The sequence below is a fragment of the Pristiophorus japonicus genome, chromosome X (genome assembly GCF_044704955.1).
Source record: "Pristiophorus japonicus isolate sPriJap1 chromosome X, sPriJap1.hap1, whole genome shotgun sequence".
NCBI classification, from domain to species: Eukaryota; Metazoa; Chordata; class Chondrichthyes; family Pristiophoridae; genus Pristiophorus; species Pristiophorus japonicus.
In genome coordinates, this window is record NC_092010.1 from 36,190,971 (window position 1) to 36,211,593 (window position 20,623).

The following is a 20,623-nucleotide window of genomic DNA, read 5'->3' on the forward strand; positions in this document are numbered from 1 at the left end:
CCTTCTCTGCTCCAAGAACAACCCCAGCCTCTCCAGTCTATCCATGTAACTGAAGTCCCTCATCCCTGGAATAATTCTTATAAATATTTTCTGCACCCTCTTCAAGGACTTCACATCCTTCCTAAAGTACGATGCCCAGAATTGAACACAATTCTCCAGTTGAGGCCGAACCAGTGTTTTATACAGGTTCATCATAATATCCAGGCTTCTATACTCTATACCTCTATTTATGAAGCCCAGAATCCCGTAAGCTTTCTTAACTGTTTTCTCAACCTGCCCTGCCACCTTCAACAATTTGTGCACATATACCCTCTCTGTTCATACACCCCCTTTAGGATTGTACCCTTTAGTTTACATTTCCTCTCCTCATTCTTTCTACCAAAATGTATCACTTCGCACTTTTCTGCGTGAAATTTCATCATGTGTCCGCCCATCCCACCAGACTGTCTGTGTCTTCTTGAAGTCGATCACCCCCCTCCTCACTGTTCACTGTACTTCCAAGGTTTGTGTCATCTGCAAATTTTGAAATTGTGCCCTGCACACCCACATCCAAGCCATTAATATATATCAAGAAATGTAGTGGTCCCAGAACCGACCCCTGGGGAACACCACTTGGTGGTGCAGGTTCGAAGGACCAAATGGCCTACTCCTGCACCTATTTTCTATGTTTCCGTACCTTCCTCCAGTCCAAAAAACAACCGTTCACCACTACTCTTTGTTTTCTGTCTCTGAGCCGATTTAAAATTGTCATTAAGAGAGCGAGGAGAGGGGTCAGGAGAAATTTCTTCATAGAATAATAGACTTTTACAGCACAGAAGGAGGCCATTCAGCCCATTGTTTCTGCGCTGGTTGGAAAAGAGCTATCCAGCCTAATCCCACTTTCCAGCTCTTGGTCCGTAGCCCTGCAGGTTACGGCACTTCAGGTGCACATCCAAGTACTGTTTAAATGTGTTGAGGGTTTCTGCCTCTACCACCCTTTCAGGCAGTGAGTTCCAGACCCCCACCACCCTCTGGGTGGAAAAAAAAGGTTCTCCTCAGCTCCCCTCTAATCCTTCCACCAATTACTTTAAATCTATGCCCCCTGGTTACTGACCCCTCTGCTGAGGGAAGATTGTTGGAGAATGGAATGCTTTGTCACGGGGAGTAGTTGAGGCTAAGACCATTGCATCTTTTTAACGAAAATTAGATAAATATTTGAAGTAGATGAAGATCTAGGTCTATGGAGAGAAAGTGGGTCAGGGGATTAGTTTTAGATGGCTCTAGCAAACAGTATGATACGCTGAATGGATTCCTCCTGTGCTGTAAACCTCCACCAGCTATCCTTGTGGCCAATTGAGAGCCAGACTAAATGGGTGGGGGTAAAGTTCACGGTCAGGTGCCACCATTGATAAAGGGGTTTTAACTCGATGTGAAAAGCAGTGGCTGGATGGAGAACCCAGGCCGCAGCCTGAGCCTTCTGCTTCTTAAGGTGGTTTGGCTGTTGGAAAAGCAGCCCAGCAAGGATGAGATACATGATGTCCCATCAACTGGAAAATAATCAACATTAATTTACTTCAATTGGTATTCTTTCCCATCCCATCCCCTCGGCTTATCAAAGCTTAAAGGACCAAGTTTTGACAGCACTACAGATGAGTGTAAGTACAGCAGATACTATTATGACAACTGAGGGCCTGTTAGTTGGCTTCCGTTTATTCTTTAACATAGCTGTTAGTTAAAACAGCCTGGGGAAGGTCAGTGGTTTGGGATCCAGGTACAGCCGCAAATACTTTCTTGCACATCAGTCTTCGTAGGGAGCCAGAAGCAAGAGAAGAGGAAGTAATTCTGAAGTTTGGTTAGTATTGTGTTCCGAACACAGATGAGGCTGCACACAGGGAGGTTAAAGTAACAGTGACCTCAGTCTTTAATAAGACACTCCAGAGTGAAGAGCAGGCCTTAGGAACCGGCTTATATACAGTGATCCCAAGGGATGCTGAGATCCCTTGGGATTTCAGGGGATGAGCCCCCTGGTGGCAGAACATGGGAGTGCATGCTTTACAGATACACAACATCACTCCCCCCGCAAAGTGAAAACCATTTACAAGGTGAGGCGGTCGGGAGCCTTTCTTTCCCTGGTGGACCACTTCGGTACAAATGTCTGTTCTGGTGTGTTGGCTGTGCCCTCGCTGGGCTGGCGTGTTGTTGGCACTGCAGGGCTACTAGGTGAACCTGGCCTTGCTGGGCTGTTGGGCGTAATGGGTTCGATTTCCTGGTCCGGCGTGATGTCGTTGATCCTTTGGGTGTGTTTTGTGGGCTCGAAAAAGGTGGTGTCTACTGTGGGTTGTTCAGGGCAGTCTGTGAACCGCAGCCTCGTTTGGTCCAGGTGCTTTCTGCAAATTTGTCCATTGTCTAGTTTGACTACAAACACCCTATTCCCTTCTTTAGCTATCACCGTGCCTGCAACCATGTCCATAGTTTAGCACATACACAGGGTCATTCAGATCAATTTCCCGTGACACAGTGGCGCGACCATCGTTTACATTTTGCTGCTGCCGCCTGCTCTCTACCTGATCATGCAGGTTGGGGTGAACCAGCGAGAGTCTGGTTTTAAGTGTCCTTTTCATGAGTAGCTCAGCCGGGGGCACCCCTGTGAGCGAGTGGGGTCTCGTGTGGTAGCTGAGCAGTACTTGGGACAGGCGGGTTTGGAGTGAGCCTTCTGTGACTCGTTTAAGGCTCTGTTTGATGGTTCGTACTGCCCGCTCTGCCTGCCCATTGGAGGCTGGTTTAAACGGGGCCGAGGTGACATGTTTGATCCCATTGCGGGTCATGAATTCTTTAAATTCGGCCCGTTGTCACTGACCAGTATGTCAGGCAGGCCATGGGTGGCAAACATGGCCCTCAGGCTTTCAATGGTGGCGGTGACGGTGCTTCCCGACATTATTTCACATTCAATTCATTTTGAAAAAGCATCCACCACCACCAGGAACATTTTACCGAGAAACAGGCCCGCATAGTCGACATGGATCCTCGACCATGGTCTGGAGGGCCAGAACCACAAACTTAGTGGTGCCTCTCTGGGCGCGTTGCTCAACCGAGCACATACGCTGCATTGCCGTACACAGGACTCTAAGTCAGAGTCGATACCGGGCCACCACACGTGGGATCTGGCTATCGCTTTCATCATTACTATACCTGGGTGTGTGCTGTGGAAATCCGAGATGAACGTCTCCCTGCCCTTTTTTGGTAGCACTACGCGGTTACCCCACAACAGGCAGTCTGCCTGAATGGACAGCTCGTCCTTTCACCGCTGGAACGGCTTGATTGGCTCTTGCATTTCAACGGGGATGCTGGCCCAGCTCCCATGCAGTACACAGTTTTTTACTAGGGATAGCAGAGGATCTTGGCTGGTCCAAGTCCTAATCTGGCGGGCCATGACAGGTGATTTATCATTTTCAAACGCTTCCATGACCATCAACAAGTCTGCGGGCTGCGCCACCATCAACAAGTTTGCAGGCTGCGCCATTTCCACCCCCATGGTGGGCAATGGCAGCTGACTGAGAGCATCCGCACAGTTCTCGGTGCCTGGCCAGTGGCAGATGGCATAGTTATACGCTGATAGCGTGAGTGCCCACCTTTGTATGCAGGCTGAGGCATTAGTATTTATCCCCTTGTTTTCAGCGAACAGGGATGTGAGGGGCTTGTGATCGGTTTCCAGCTCAAATTTGAGGCCAAACAGGTACTGATGCATTTTCTTTATCCCGAACACACACACTAATGCCTCTTTCTCAATCATGCTGTAGGCCCTCTCAGCCTTAGACAAGCTCCTGGAGGCATAGGCGACAGGTTGCAACTTCCCCGCAACGTTAGCTTGTTGTAATACACACCCGACTCCGTATGGCAATGCATCACATGCTAGCACAAGTCTTTTACACGGGTTATACAATACAAGCAGCTTGTTGGAGCATAAAATGTTTCTGGCTTGCTCAAAAGCACTTACTTGGTTTTTTCCCCATACCCAGTTCTCACCTTTGCGCAATAACACATGTAGGGGCTCTAAAAGGGTGCTTAACCCCGGTAGGAAGTTACCAAAATAGTTGAGGAGTCCCAGGAACGACCGCAGCTCCGTGACTTTCTGTGGCCTGGGCGCGTTCCTGATAGCCTCTGTCTTGGCGTCTGTGGGCCGAATGCTGTCCGCCGCGATCTTTCTCCCCAAAAACTCCACTTCTGTTGCCATGAAGACGCATTTCAACCTCTTCAGCCGCAGCCCTACGCGATCCAGTTGCTGGAGGACCTCCTCCAGGTTTTGTAGGTGCTCGGCGGTGTCCCGACCCGTGACCAATGTGTTGCCCTGAAAGACCACCGTGCATGGTACTGACTTGAGTAGGCTCTCCATATTTCTCTGGAAGATCGCTGCAGCCGACCGAATTCCAAACGGGCATCTGCTGTAGACGACAGTCCCTTGTGCGCGTTGATGCAGGTGAGGCCCTTTGAAGACTCCTCCAGCTCCTGCATCATGTAGGCCGAAGTCAGGTCGAACTTGATGAACGTCTTGCCTCCCTGCCAGCATCGCAAATAGGTCGTCTGCCTTAGATAGCGGGTATTGGTCCTGTAGCGAGAAACGATTAATAGTTACTTTATAATCGCTGAAAATCATGACCGTGCCATCACTTTTGAGTACTGGAACAATCGGGCTGGCCCACTCGCTGAATTCCACTGGGGAGATGATGCCCTCGTGTTGCAGCCTGTCCAGCTCGATTTCCACTCTCTCCCTCATCATGTGAGATACCGCTCACGCCTTGTGGTGAATGGGTCGTGCCTCTGGGACCAAGTGGATCCGCACCTTCGCCCCGGAAAAGTTTCCAATGCCTGGCTCAAAAAGGGAAGGAAATTTGTAAAGAACCTGGGTACACGAGGCCTCATCGACATGTGATAGCGCTCGGATGTCATCCTAGTTCCAGTGGATTTTGCCCAGCCAGCTCCTTCCAAGCAGTGTGGGGCCATCGCTCGGGACAATCCAGAGTGGCAGTTCGTGCACCGTGCCCTCGCGGGTGACCTTGACCATGGCGCTGCCCAGGACAGTGATAAGCTCTTTGGTGTACGTTCTCAGTTTCGTGTGGATGGGGCTCAGGGCTGGTCTGAATGCCTTGTTGCACCACAGTCTCTCAAACATCTTTTTACTCATGATGGATTGGCTAGCGCCAGTGTCCAGTTCCATGACTACGGGTAAGCCATTGAGCTTTACGTTTAGCATTATAGGTGGACATTTCATCGAAAATGTGTGCACCCCGTGTACTTCAGCATCTGCCTCCTCTCTGAGGCTCGAAACTGCTTTGATCCACCATGGACCGATCTTCCTCTGCCAAGTGGTGGTTAGCAGGTTTTGCAGAGCTTGCAGCTCGTTGGAGATGCCCCATTGTTCCACAGCTCTTGCAAACATACCCTTTGAAGCAGCATGAATAGGCTGAATGGAAGCCTCCACAACGCCAACAAGGTGTGAATTGCCTTGCATTCATCCTTTGTTGCGGACTCAGTCATCTGGGTCACCTGAGGCCTGCTGGCAGTTGCAGACTCGTGGTTTCTTTCTGCCCTGTACAGTTCTGCTCGCAAACACAGTTCCAGTTAATTTATGAACATTGCTAGCACTTGTGTGCTGAGAGATGTGTTTGGTGTTATCACTGGTGGACATAAACGCCTGTGCTATCGCAATGCCCTTACTGAGGGTCGGTGTCTCTACAGTCAAATGTTTTCATAGGATGGTCTCGTGGCCAATGCCCAGTACAAAAAAGTCTCTGAGCATTTGCTCCAGGTAGCCATCAAACTGACATTGTCCTGCAAGTCGCCTTAACTCAGCGACGTAGCTCGCCACTTCCTGACCTTCAGATCGCTGGCACGGGTAGAACCGATACCTCGCCATCAGCACGCTCTCCCTCGGGTTAAGATGCTCCCGAACCAGTGTACACAGCTCCTCATACGACTTTTCTGTGGGTTACACCGCAGCCAGAAGATTCTTCATGAGGCTGTAGGTCGGTGCCCCGCAGACTGTGAGGAGGACCGCTCTCCTTTTTGCAGCGTTCCTTCTCCGTCCAGCTCGTTGGCTACAAAGTACTGGTCTAGCCGTTCGACTAAGGCTTCCCAGTCCTCACCCTCCGAGAACTTCTCCAGGATGCCCACAGTTTGCTGCATCTTTGCGTTGGATTCGTATTCTCGTCGCCAGTTATTGTGTTCCAAACACAGATGAGGCTGCACACAGGGAGGTTAAAGTAACAGTGACCTCAGTCTTTAATAAGACACTCCAGAGTGAGGAACAGGACTTAGGGGCCGGCTTATATATAGTGCCTCCCAAGGGATACTGGGATCCCTTGGGACTTCAGGGGATGAGCCCCCTGGTGGCGGAACATGGGAGTGCATGCTTTACAGATACACAACAGTTAGAATCAGCTGATATCTATGGAAAGGCCGACAGTCCCAGCTGCCTTCTAACATGCTGCTGCACTGCACTAGTGCGTAATACCGAAAAGGTGCATTTTGCTTTCAGGCACATCTTCAGCTGTCCTATCTGTTAGATGTCAAGTAGATATCTCTGTCGGGAAGTGAAATACTTTCAGTATTGTGTAATCCCATATTTGAAGATTTATAAAACACACAAAATCCCAACAAAAAGGTTAAACGGGGTCAAAGTCACATGGAGTCAGGATGGTTTCTCTGCTTTGTTGCATATTGGTTTCTCAGATTATTTTTGAAGTTTAATTTAAAATGGGGCAAACATCAGCAGTAATGCACACATCCCACTGGGGGGGTCGATGTCTATTCACACAAATGTCCAAAACATTCCTCTTTTAAATTAAGTGGTGAAGCTTTAACGTTGAACGTGTATTGCGCACTCCCCTCCTCTGGACTCTTGCTGTGGTACAGTCCTATGGACGCCAGTCACCCTCCGGTTACTCATCCAAGTGGCCATCGTTCATGGGTAATAACATAAGAAACAGGAGCAGGAGTCGGCCAGTTGCCCCTCGAGCCTGCTCCGCCATTCAATAAGGTCATGGCTGATCTGATCATGGACTCAGCTCCACTTCGCTGCCCGCTCCCCATAACCCTTGACTCCCTTATTGTTCAAAAATCTGTCTATCTCCACCTTAAATATATTCAATGACCCAGCCTCCACAGCTCTCTGGGGCAGAGCATTCCAAAGATTTACCACCCTCAGAGAAGAAATTTCTCCTCATTTCCATTTTAAATGGGCGACCCCTTATTCTGAAACTATGCCTTAGTTTTAGATTCCCCCAAGAGAGGAAACATCCTCTTTGCATCTACCTTGTCGAGCCCCCTCAGAACCCTATACATTTCAATATCACCTCTCATTCTTCTAAACTCCAATGAGTACAGGCCCAACCTGCTCAACCTTTCTTCATATGACAACCCCTTCATCTCAGGAATCAACCGAGTGAACCTTCTCTGAACTTCCTGCAGTGCAAGAGTGTAGGCAACCAATTTAACCATGTGGAGGGGGGCTTTAGAGATGACCCAATACTGCCCTCACCCAATGGCCACACACGTGCGCCTTGCAGCAGGATAACGATGAGTCGTCGGAGGCCCACTGCGACGAGTTGTAGTTCCTTCCCCGACCCAACCAGCCACGGTCAACAGCAAGCGGCTAACCGTTGATCGAACCTTGGACCTGCCAGGCGGTGCACATACCGATTGAGCCACCAGAGGCTGGCTGAGCTGGAATGTTTCCATCGGTGGTCGGTTGACTAAACACAACAAGCAAGCCTGGCATGGGAAGGCTGCCTGGGAAGTTATGCTGGAGGAACTCAGAACTCGTGCAATGCTGGAAAATGAGTGGGATTTACTATATTGCTACCTAGACCTGGAGTTGTTGGGCGAGGGGGTGGGGCGCAGGAGAGGGAACACAGATTAGTGATTCACACAGAATTTCACTGGGGCCTTGCCAACATTAAGCAACGACCCGATCGTGGGTCAGTGTTCCGTGGAGATTTCAAATGCTCTGTCCTACAGAGTGTGCATTGTCTCGGGTACAGCTGCCGATGTACAGCTTGGGAGCCCAAATTGATTGTGCAGTTTTGTATTAAAAATGCTGACTCAGACCCAGCTTTCAACCTCTTCACACAACACACAAATAAAAGGCTCGGTACTCCAGACATGGATTTCATTCCGCCACATTTCACAACACCCAGCGTAAAGCAGTTACGAGTCTCCTGTGCACCCCCCCGCAACACCGCACCGCACCCCTATCCACACCGCACCGCACCCCCCCCCACCGCACCTCCCCCCAACCACACCACCACCACACCACCCCACCCCACCACCCCCCCCCCCCACACCACCACACCACCCCCCCCCCACCACACCACCCCCCCCCCCACCACACCACCCCCCCCCCACCACACCACCCCCCCCCCCACCACACCACCCCCCCCCCACCACACCACCCCCCCCCCCCACACCACCCCCCCCCCCCACCACACCACCCCCCCCCCCCACCACACCACCCCCCCCCCCACCACACCACCCCCCCCCCCCCACCACACCACCCCCCCCCCCCACCACACCACCCCCCCCCCCCACCACACCACCCCCCCCCCCCACCACACCACCCCCCCCCCCACACCACCCCCCCCCCCACCACACCACCCCCCCCCCCACCACACCACCCCCCCCCCCACCACACCACCCCCCCCCCACCACACCACCCCCCCCCCACCACCACACCACCCCCCACCCCCCCCCCCACCACACCACCCCCCCCCCCACACACCACACCACCCCCCCCCCACACACCACACCACCACCCCCCCACACACCACACCACCCCCCCCCACACACCACACCACCCCCCCCCACACACCACACCACCCCCCCCCACACACCACACCACCCCCCCCCCACACACCACACCACCCCCCCCCACACACCACACCACCCCCCCCCACACACCACACCACCCCCCCCCACACACCACACCACCCCCCCCCACACACCACACCACCCCCCCCCACACGCCACACCACCCCCCCCCACACGCCACACCACCCCCCCCACACGCCACACCACCCCCCCCCACGCCACACCACCCCCCCCCACGCCACACCACCCCCCCCCACGCCACACCACCCCCCCCCACGCCACACCACCCCCCCCCACGCCACACCACCCCCCCCCACGCCACACCACCCCCCCCCACACACCACCCCCCCCCACACCACACCACCCCCCCCCACACCACACCACCCCCCCCCACACCACACCACCCCCCCCCACACCACACCATCCCCCCCACACCACACCATCCCCCCCACACCACACCATCCCCCCCACACCACACCACCCCCCCCCACACCACACCACCCCCCCCCACACCACACCACCCCCCCCCACACCACACCACCCCCCCCCACACCACACCACCCCCCCCCACACCACACCACCCCCCCCCACACCACACCACCCCCCCCCACACCACACCACCCCCCCCCACACCACACCACCCCCCCCCACACCACACCACCCCCCCCACACCACACCACCCCCCCCACACCACACCACCCCCCCCCACACCACACCACCCCCCCCCACACCACACCACCCCCCCCACACCACACCACCCCCCCCCACACCACACCACCCCCCCCCACACCACACCACCCCCCCCCACACCACACCACCCCCCCCCACACCACACCACCCCCCCCCACACCACACCACCCCCCCCCACACCACACCCCCCCCCAACCGCACCACACCACACCCCCCCCCCCCCCCCCACCACCGCACTCCCCCCACGGGACTACACTGAGCACATGAATTCTCTGCATGGTTCCTTTTCCTATCCCTTCAATTATCAACGCAAATCTCTTGCTTAATGGGAGCTGCTTTTACACCGCCGCTCAAATAGATTGGATTCCAGTGTCCATAAGTTCATTCTCGGTGTTTACATTGCTGAATCCAAATCCTTTATCCCAGTAGACTCGGATCCACAAAACAAAGACTGGCTCGTGCATCTGCTGCTAAGGGAGCCAGATATAGTCGTGGGGCTGCCCTTACACTATTTATCTGAAAGCAGCCAGTAGATCTCCAGCAATGGCTTCCCTCCCTCCCAACACCATCACCTCCAGAGTCCCCCAGAGGTATATCCTTAGCACCCCCACATCTGCGCAACGATCCAGTTCTGGAAGGGCAGAAATATTCTCCAATTGAATATTGGGAAGACGAAAGCCATTGTTTTCGGTCCCGGTCCCCGTCACACACTCCGTTTCCCAGACACTGACTCCATCCCTCTCCCCAACTTCTGTCAGAGGCTGAACCAGACTGTTCGCAACCTTGGGGTCACATTTTACCCCGAAATGAGCTCCTGACCACATATCTGCAGCATAACTAAGACCGCCTATTTCCACCTCCGTAACATCGCCCGTCTCCACCCTTGCTTCAGCTCATCTGCTGCTGAAACCCTCACCCATGCCTTTGTTACCTCCAGACTTAACTATTCCAACGCACTCCTGGTTGGCCTCCCACGTTCTACCCTACGTAAACTAGAGGTGAGCTAAAACTTGGCTGCCCATGTCCTAACTCGCACCGAGTCCCATTCACCCATCACCTCTTGTGCTCACTGATCTACATTAAGCAACGCCTCAATTTCAAAATTCTCATCTTTGTTTACAAATCCCTCCATGGCCTCGCCCCTCCCTATCTCTAATCTCCTCCAGCCTCACAACCTCCCGCCCCCGCGATGTGTGCGCTCCTCCAATTCTCCCCTCTTGAGCATCCCCGATTATAATCGCTCAACCATTGGTAGGAAGATTTTCTTTTTGTTCCAAGGTTATGTGCAGTAACTACTCGTTTTGATTCAGTTACGTGCTTAAGGTGCAATTCAAAAATGAAGGCCCGTCACTTCAGACACTTACGGCTCAGCTCCCTGGAGCTGGGAGGGTTGAGGCTGTCACAGCTGTCCGCACTGTCGCTGCTGGAAATGTCGTCATCAGATTCCTTGGGTGAAGAACACAGTGACGAACCATCCACCTCTTTGAATTTTCGCTTTAGGCTCCCACTGACGGCCATCTCCATTTCTCACCCTGTGGAAGAGAACAAGAACACGATTGGAAACATCAGTCTTTACTTCAAAAAGACACACATCACTTCCCCTTGGCCGACCTACATCCCTGCTGTGTAAAATGAAGAAAAGCTAACTGCACTTAGATCACCACCAGCAGAACTTCCCCCCACATTACCAGAACCTCCCAAAGAAAATAAGAAACTTGCATTTATATCGTGCCTTTCACGACCTCAGGACGGCCCAAAGCACTTTACAGCCAATAAGTACTTTATCTGAAGTGTAGTTGCTGAAGTAATGTAGGAAAAGCAGCAGTCAATTTGCGCACAGCAAGCTCCCACAAACAGCAACGTGATAATGACCAGATCATCTGATTGATTGAGGGATAAATATTGGCCCCAGGACACTGGGGATAACTCCCCTGCTCTTCTGAATAGTGCCATGGGATCTTTTACACCCACCTGAAAAAGAAGACGGGGCCTCGGTTTAACGTCTCATCTGAAAGACTGCACCTCCAACAGTGCACCGCTCCCTCAGTACTGCCCCTCCGACAGTGCGCGCTCCCTCAGTACTGCCCCTCTGACAGTGCACCGCTCCCTCAGTACTGCCCCTCCAACAGTGCGCCGCTCCCTCAGTACTGCCCCAACAGTGCGGCACTCCCTCAGTGCTGCCCCAACAGTGCGGCGCTCCCTCAGTGCTGCCCCAACAGTGCGGCGCTCCCTCAGTACTGCCCCAACAGTGCGGCGCTCCCTCAGTTCTGCCCCAACAGTGCGGCACTCCCTCAGTACTGCCCCAACAGTGCGGCGCTCCCTCAGTACTGCCCCTCCGACAGTGCGGCACTCCCTCAGTACTGCCCCTCCGACAGTGCGGCACTCCTTCAGTACTGCCCCTCCCACAGTGCGACGCTCTCTCAGTACTGCCCCTCCCACAGTGCGGCGCTCCCTCGGTACTGCCCCTCCCACAGTGCGACGCTCCCTCGGTACTGCCCCTCCCACAGTGCGGCGCTCCCTCAGTACAGCACTGGAGTGTCAGCAATAGCTTGTCAAGAATGTACTGAATGACTATAGAAAATATTCTTTTTATTTCATAGAATCTTCAGTGCCTCCTGGGTCTTTTGGGCAACAGGGTTCCTCTGTACTTTGTACCAAAGTCTGGCTCCAATGTTCTCATCTATACACACTCAATAGCTTCCCACAGGCGGCTGCTAGGAGTGTGAAATGAGAAATGAGAGAACTCTACAATCATTTGTCAATCCTTTGTCCTTGCCAAAACAAATCAGATGGTGTTGAAAAAAAAAAATCCACCAGTAAATCAGTTTTTCCCCCTCGTCATACACCACTGGAATGATGCCTCCGATTGATCACTCAGTACATGCAAGTCACCTTTTCTTTCTCTCTCACTCTTCCCCTACCTCCCCCAAATAAAACAGCAACTCCCCTCCATCTCAGAGGATCAGATTGGCTCAGTGGGTAGCGCACTCTCCCAAGTCAGAAGGTTGTGGGTTCAAACCCCACTCGAGGACAAGCGCATAATCTAGGCTGACACTTTGGTGCCGTGCTGAGGGTGTGTTGCATTGTCAGAGGTGCCGTCTTTAGATGAGACGTTAAAAGTCTGCCTGTTCTGATGGATGTATACGAGATCCTATCGCAATATTTGAATGGAGTTCTCCCACCGTCTTGGTCAACAGTCCTCACTCAACCAAACACCACAATATGATGATGGTAAGTACTGCAGGGAATCGAATACGGCCAGGGTCGGAGAGGAATTTTCCCAGATTTTTTTCCCCCAAGTTGGCCTGGGTTTTTTTAATCTGGTTTTTGCCTCTCCCAGGAGATCACATGGCTCCGGTTGGGGTGGAGTGTAGAATGTTTTAGTGTAAGGGGTGTCGCAGTTGTGTGAGGCGGACTGGTTGGGCTGGGTGTTCTTTACCTTTCCGCCATTGTTCATAGGTTTATATGTAACCTTCAGGGCTGCTGACCGAGGGCCGTGCGGCTCTTTGTCGGCCGGCGCGGACACGATGGGCCGAAATGGCCTCCTTCTGCGCTGTAAATTTCTATGTTTCTAAGATACAGATGAACCAGCCGCTCACCTCATTGCTGTTTTGTGGGATCTTGCTGCACACAAAATGGCTACCACAATCGCCAGCAATTGTTGGCAAGCTAAGAGGCAGCACAATGCTCCTGTCCTCTCCCAATTTTCACACTTGCTCTTTCCAGCAGCAGTTACTGGATAGCAACCAAGAATGGGAGCCCTGCCTGATTTTTCCTCCCGGTTATGGTACCCATCCCACTGCTCCATTTTAAAGAGTCATTTTAGGGTACCTGCCTGTCACTCCACAATTCAGTGCAGGGAATACAACTCAAACATTTGAAATTTTACTGTGGCCCAATCAACGTGGTTTTGGTTCGCCCAATGCTAACTTAGGAATGTGCCACAGCAGCTCAGCCACAAGTTTGGTCCCGTTTGAGCCAAACCCTGGAGACAGAAAGTACAAATGAGGTTTTAAGATCCAGCACTCGTCTCGACTCTCTTTGGAGGAATTCTCCGGGTATAACAAAAAAAAAAAAAACAGCTTTTAAATTGCTCAGGATTTTTCTTTTATTTGAACTGAAGACAGCCATTTGGACCAAATTTTCATTTTCTTGGCAAAAAAAAAAAATGGATAGAAATTGCAATTCAATCCTGGAGAAACTCGAACCGGACTCTCAACCGGCAAACTGAGGCAATGCGGCAAGTGCATCAACACTACCATTTGAGGCAAAATGGAGGTGGGAGGGGAGCACGAAAGAGCAGGGAAATGTGTTTTCCCAGGGAACAGTTCAACTCAGTTTATTCCACCAGTAAAGCAATCTACACCTCAAGGTTTATTAGCTCACTGGCAATTTGTCCAGTTTAGTGGTATTGCTCAGATGGAACATTCTGTCCCGACACCTTGAATCATCATCATCATAGGCAGTCCCTCGGAATCGAGGAAGACTTGCTTCCACTCTTAAAATGAGTCCTTAGGTGGCTGAACAGTCCAATACGAGAACCACAGTCCCTGTCACAGGTGGGATAGATAGTCGTTGAAGTGGGTGGGACTGGTTTGCCGCACGCTCTTTCCCCTGCCTGCGCTTGATTTTTGCATGCTCTCGGCGATGAGACTCGAGGTGCTCAGTGCCCTCCCAGATCAACTTAGAGCGGTCTTTGGCCAGGGACTCCCAGGTGTCAGTGGGGATGTTGCACTTTATCAGGGAGGCTTTGAGGGTGTCCTTGTATCGTTTCCTCTGCCCACCTTTGGCTTGTTTGCTATGAGGGAATTCCGAGTAGAGCGCTTGCTTTGGGAGTCTTGTGTCTGGCATGTGGACAATGTGGCCCGCCCAGCTGAGCTGATCGAGTGTGGTCAGTGCTTCAGTGCTGGGGATGTTGGCCTGACCGAGGACGCTGATGTTGGTGCGTCTGTCCTCCCAGGGGATTTGCAGGATCTTGCGGAGACATCGTTGGTGGTATTTCTCCAGCGATTTGAGGTGTCTATTGTATATGGTCCATGTCTCTGAGCCATACAGGAGGGCGGGTATTACTACAGCCCTGTAGACCATGAGCTTGATGGCAGATTTTGAATATTGACCACATGGCTGATACTTCCCTCCCCTCCCCCCATAATGGGGCAACTTCAAGGCATCCAAACAGAGAACTGTCCAGCAACAGGCTCTGGCCTCAGACTGTCACAATTAAGATTGAAGTAAACTTATTTACTCCACTGCAGGTGTAATAGTTGCATCTCCAAAAGGCATCTTTATCACTCATTAGTTTAGCAACACGACTCGCGAGGGAGCATCAGCAGACAACTTCGATCATTTGAAAAATCCATTTTCCTTAACGCTCATCCTTTTGTTCTTCACCATTGGCAACATTCATGTTTTATGTCTGGCTGACACCCAATAATAAACCAATCTGTTTCCTCCCTTCACTCGATGTGTCCTTGGGCATCTGCTCCAAACAGATGTTATTAGCTTTGTGATGTTGGGAATGGGTGCACCTAGCAACCAGATCACGTGCTGCTCTACACCAGTCAGTCGTGATGTGTTCTGCGCTTAAAGGCCACTTCAGAACCGACTGCAGAACACAGATTTAATGAATGCACATGCAGGTCAAAACCTGAAAATACAGGAGCTTTGCGTTCCCGGCATTCCAACATTTTGTATCATTTAAGCGACAACTGACAACAGTGGAAGGAAAGACGAACAGAGACTGAAGACAGAAGTGATGAGGCTGGGCCTTCAGTCTGGCTGTCCATCCTTAGTTCCAGCCTACTGATAGGGAGGGATCGATTGCAAATTCATTCGCGCTCTTCAAGGAGTTTTCTTTTGTAGTCCGGTAGCGTGACGCATTCCTAGAACGAGCTCCGAAAAAGCTCATCAAGGTTTGATGAGACCTCTCGAGCTGACTACTCCAACGCACTCCTGGCTGGTCTCCCATATTCTACCCTACGTCAACTAGAGGTGATTCAAAACTCGGCTGCCCCCGTGTCCTAACTCGCACCAAGTCCCGCTCACCCATCACCCCTGTGCTCGCTGACCGACATTGGCTCCCGGTTAAGCAACGCCTCGATTTCAAAATTCTCATTCTCGTTTCCAACTCCCTCTATGGCCTCATCCCTCCCTATCTCTATAATCTCCCCCCCCCCCCCCCCACCACCCACAATCGTCTCCACCCCCCCCCCACCCACAACCGCCTCCCCTCCCCCCCACAACCGCCTCCCTCCCCCCACCCCACCCCCACACAACCGCCTCCCCCCCCCGCCCGCTCTCCCCCGAGATCTCTGCACTCCTCTAATTCTGCCCTCACGAGCATTCCCGATTTTAATCGTTCTACCATCGGTGGCCGTGCCTTCTGTTGCCTAGGCCCCAAGCTCTGGAATTCCCTGCCTAAACCTCTCCGCCTCTATCCTCCTTCAAGCTGCTCCTTAAAACATACCTCTTTGACCTGCGCTAATTTCTACTTATGCGGCTCGATATCAAATTTTTATCTCATAATACTCCTGTGAAGCACCTTGGGACGTTTCACTCTGTTAAAGGCGCTATATAAAAAAAAACAAGTTGTTGTTTTTGTTGTTGATAATTTCCAACAAATTACAACTTGCAAGATCTACTTGCAGCACAGTTAACCAGCACAGCCCTACAATCGCCCCAAGATTCCCCATTTTTATTGAATGAAATCAACTCCTAACTTTTGGAAAAGTGGAAAGCGACCTTTTATTTTGTTGCACGAGTTCACCTGGATCAAGTCTAGATGTGGGACAAATCCAGTGTGTGACCCTGCAACAAGACCGCACACCTTGCCCTATTTTCACCCCGAACCAGTTTCTCCTCCCTCTGTCTGTCACCTCTCGCGCCACACAAAATCCGCTAGGTCCAAGGCACGTGTCAGTGCTGCTTTTACTTGCTGCTGGAGACACCTATTCTCATTTCCCCTAGTCCCTTGGACTGTGACATAAGACTATAAGAAATAGGAGCAGGAGTCGACCACCTGGCCCCTCGAGCCTGCTCCGCCATTCAATAAGATCATGGCTGATCTGATCATGGACTCAGCTCCACTTCCCTGCCTGCTCCCCATAACCCTTTATTCCCTTATCGCTCAAAAATCTGTCGATCTCTGTCTTAAATATATTCAATGTCCCAGCCTCCACAGCTCTCTGGGGCAGAGAATTCCACAGATTTACAACCCTCAGAAGAAATTCCCCCTCATCTCAGTTTTAAATGGGCAGCCCCTTATTCTTAAACTATGCCCCCTAGTTCTAGATTCCCCTATGAGTGGAAATATCCTCTTTGCATCCACCTTGTCGAGCCCCCCTCATTATCTTATGTGTTTCAATAAGATCACCTCTCATTCTTCTGAACTCCAATGAGTATAGGTCCTACCTACTCAACCTATCTTCATAAGTCAAGCCCCTCATCTCCAGAATCAACCGAGTGAACCTTCTCTGAACAGCCTCCAATGCAAGTATATCCTTCCTTAAATACGGAGACCAAAACTGTACACAGTACTCCAGGTGTAGCCCCACCAATACCCTGTACAGTTGTAACAGGACTTCTCTGCTTGTATACTCTATCCCCCTTGCAATGAAGGCCAACATTCCTTTTGCCTTCCTGATTACTTGCTGTACCCTGCATACCAACTTTGTGTGTTTTATGCACAAGGACCCCCAAGGTCCCTCTGTACTGCAGCACTTTGTAATTTTTCTCCATTTAAATTATAATTTGCTTTTCTATTATTTCTGCCAAAGTGGATAATCTCACATTTTCCCACATTATACTCCATCTGCCAAATTTTTGCCTACTCACTTCGCCTGTCTATATCTGGTTCTGTTGGAGAGAGTGCTGAAGGTTTATTTGAAGAAATTTAAAACAATTAGAACTCCATATTAAAAGGACTGAATTGCTGCTTGGCCACGCAAGAGATGGAAAACTCACTGAATTTGAATTGAGAGCTGTGCTCGAACAGGTGAATCTGCACTTAGACAGATAGTAGACCTTTAATAAAAGGAAAAGGGGGCATCTCGAGGCTGTAACGACAGTGAGAGGAGGTGGAAGTGCTACGCTTTTGCATTTACTCAGGGAGCGGTTTGTGAATTAGCAATTTCGAGCACTCTTGCAGATGGGCTGTCACTGCTGCAGAGCCACTGCTGCGTAGGTGGCCAATGTTCCATATATAGCAGTGTTGCTCAATAGAAATCGCTGACTAGCCACAGGTGTGACTACGGTGACAATGTTTTTAGCCACTTGCACTAATTTTAGTAGAAAACATCTTGCATTCACTCAATACAGATAAATGTGCTTCACATGTATATTTTCTGAAACATCTCTCACCATTCAGTAACCAAGGAACTAAATCAGTTGCAGTACTTAAAAAACACTCAAACTCAGCTTTTCATCTCACCAATTTACCAACAAATGTACAAAAAGGTTAAAGTTCACATGCATACAGCGTGGAAATGATGAAGAACCTGTATAAACCACTGGTTCGGCCCCAACTGGAGTATTGTGTCCAATTCTGGGCACCACATTTTAGGAAGGATGTGAAGGCCATAGAGAAGGTGCAGAAAAGATTTACGAGAATGATTGCTAGAATGAGGAACTTCAGTGACGTGGATAGACTGGAGAAGCTGGGGTTGTTCTCCTCGGAGCAGAGAAGATTGAGAGGTGATTTGATAGAAGTGTTCAAAATCATGAGGGGCCTCGACAGGGTGGACAGGGAGAAACTGTTCCCATTGACAGAAGGGAACCAGAGGACACAGATTTAAGGTGATCGGCAGAAGAACCAAAGGCGACGCAAGAAAAAAACTTTTTTTTAAAAACACAGCGAGTGGTTTAGATCTGGAATGCACGACCTGAAAGGGTGGTGGAGGCAGACTCAATCTTATCTTTCAAAAGAAAGGGAGTTGGATAAGTATCTGAAGGAAAGAAATTGCAGGACTACAGGGAAAGGGCGGGAGTGGGACTAGCTGAGAGTCGGCATGGGCTCAACGGGCCGAATGGCCTCCTTCCCTGCTGTAACCATTCTATGATTCTATGAATATGCGTACTGAGATCACAGGCTCAACAACGGTGTCTATATTACTCAATTTTTATTTACTAATCAAAAATGCAATTAGCCACATCTGGATTCCCAATTAGTCACGTGTGGCTATTGGCTAACGTATTGGATAACACTTATTTATAGCATTCAATAACTTGTATTTATATAGCGCCTTTAACATAGTAAAACGTCCCAAGACGCTTCACAGGAGTGTTATCAAACAAAATTTGACACTGAGCCACATGAGATATTAGGACAGATGACCAAAAGCTTAGTCAAAGAGGTAGAATTTAAGGAATGTCTTGGAGGTAGAGAGGCGGAGGTTTAGGGAGGGAGTTCCAGAGCTTGGGGCCCAGGCAACAGAAGGCACGGCCACCGATGGTTGAGCGATTATAATCAGCGATGCTCAAGAGGGCAGAATTAGAGGAGCGTAGATATTTCGGAAGGTTGTGGGCTGGAGGAGATTACAGAGACAAGGAGGGGCGAGGCCACGGAGAGATTTGAAAATAAGGATGATCATTTTAAAAACAGAGTGAAATTTAAATTCAGTTTCAATTGCGAGAGTTATTTAACAAAAGTGATTTGTGGAATCCATGGTTACAGGGTTATGTATTGAAGGGTGGGTAAAGAATCAGAAGTGGTGGGTGGGATGGGCTGGCAAATCTCCTTTAGCTGATACCATCCGCCTCCAGTGCTTTCCATTACTGCCCCTCACCCTATACCCCCTACCAAAGGCTCTGACTTGTGCTGGGCCAGGTTTCCACAGGCACAGGCTGTCTCCAGTACCATATCCAACTGGATATTCTTCCCAGCGGAGCCCAGTAGCTTGGGGAGAGTGGGGACGGGAGCAGGAAGATGGAAGGAATGTAGCTAAGTGCTCCCAAGGGTGATGGGGAGGGCAAAATAAGAAGGAAAGAAAAACATGGTACGAGGGCCATGGTGGTTCATACTCCTCACGGAGCACCTCCTAGTGTCTGGTTGCAGTACGTCATCAGCAGAGAGCTATTCTCAGGCAGGTGGCATAGGGGGATAAGAGCCTGTGAACGATGCAGAAAGTTAGAGGAGATGTGGATTATGTAAAATATCAAACACAAAAGATGGTCACGCATCCTGTATCGGCACTGCACAAGCTCACAAAAAGATCGGCATATTGCAGACAGGTACCGTATTACCTAGCGTAAACAGAACGTAACATTTCTGAAGGTCACAAGGGCTGGTGGTTGAAGCAGCCTTGGATCACAACAGCACTAGCGCCCTCAAACACACCCCTCCCCCACAGCAACCTCGTCCGAAAGTGATGTGGTATTCTAGTTGAGCTTTATCTAGCCAGTGGTCCTTGCAACTAACCTTCATATCACCAGCTGTACGGTCGCAGTTGTAAACAAGTCCCAGATGCTGGACGAAGAGCAGCACAATGCAAAGTTAAATTCCCTGCACCTGAACTCCCAAGGGGTGTCACCAGCTTCCCAATACCACCAGCAACCCTTTGTGCCAGGTGTGGGTAGCACACTCACCTCGGAGTCAGAAGGTTGTGCGTTTGAATCTCACTCCAGGGACTTGAGCGCATACATCTAGGCTGACACTCCCAGTGCAGTGCTGAGGGAGCGCAGCACTGTCAGAGGTGCCGTCTTTCAGATGAGACGTTAAACCGAGGCCCCGTCTGCTCTCAGGTGGACGTAAAAGATCCCATGGCACTGTTTTGAAGAAGAGCAGGGGTGTCATCCCCGGTGTCCTGGCCAATATTTATCCCTCAAGCAACATCACAAAAAAAACAGATTATCTGGTCATTATCATATTGCTGTTTGTGGGAGCTTGCTGTGCGCACATTGGCTGCCGAGCTTCCCACATTACAACAGTGACTACACTCCAAAAAATACTCCATTGGCTGTAAAATGCTTTGAGTAGTCCGGTGGTCTTGAAAGACGCTATATAAATGCAAGTCTTTTTTGGAGGGGTTGGGGGGTGGGGGGGGGGGGGGGGCAGAGGGGAAATACAAGGAGCTTTCCATGAAAGTTTGGCTCCACT

At 50.9% G+C, this 20,623-nt stretch overlaps 1 protein-coding gene across 3 annotated transcripts in view; it reads right to left on the minus strand.

Moving 5' to 3' along the window:
* The window catches only part of LOC139240981 (cysteine/serine-rich nuclear protein 2-like), an 81,597-nt gene that overhangs the window by 25,027 nt on the left and 35,947 nt on the right, over positions 1 to 20,623 (minus strand). For all 3 annotated transcript variants that reach the window (XM_070869613.1, XM_070869614.1, XM_070869612.1), the window contains exon 2: positions 10,896 to 11,063. In XM_070869613.1, coding sequence (XP_070725714.1) covers positions 10,896 to 11,055 — 160 coding nt within the window. In that variant the 5' untranslated portion in view covers positions 11,056 to 11,063. The remainder of the gene's footprint in view (positions 1 to 10,895; positions 11,064 to 20,623) is intronic.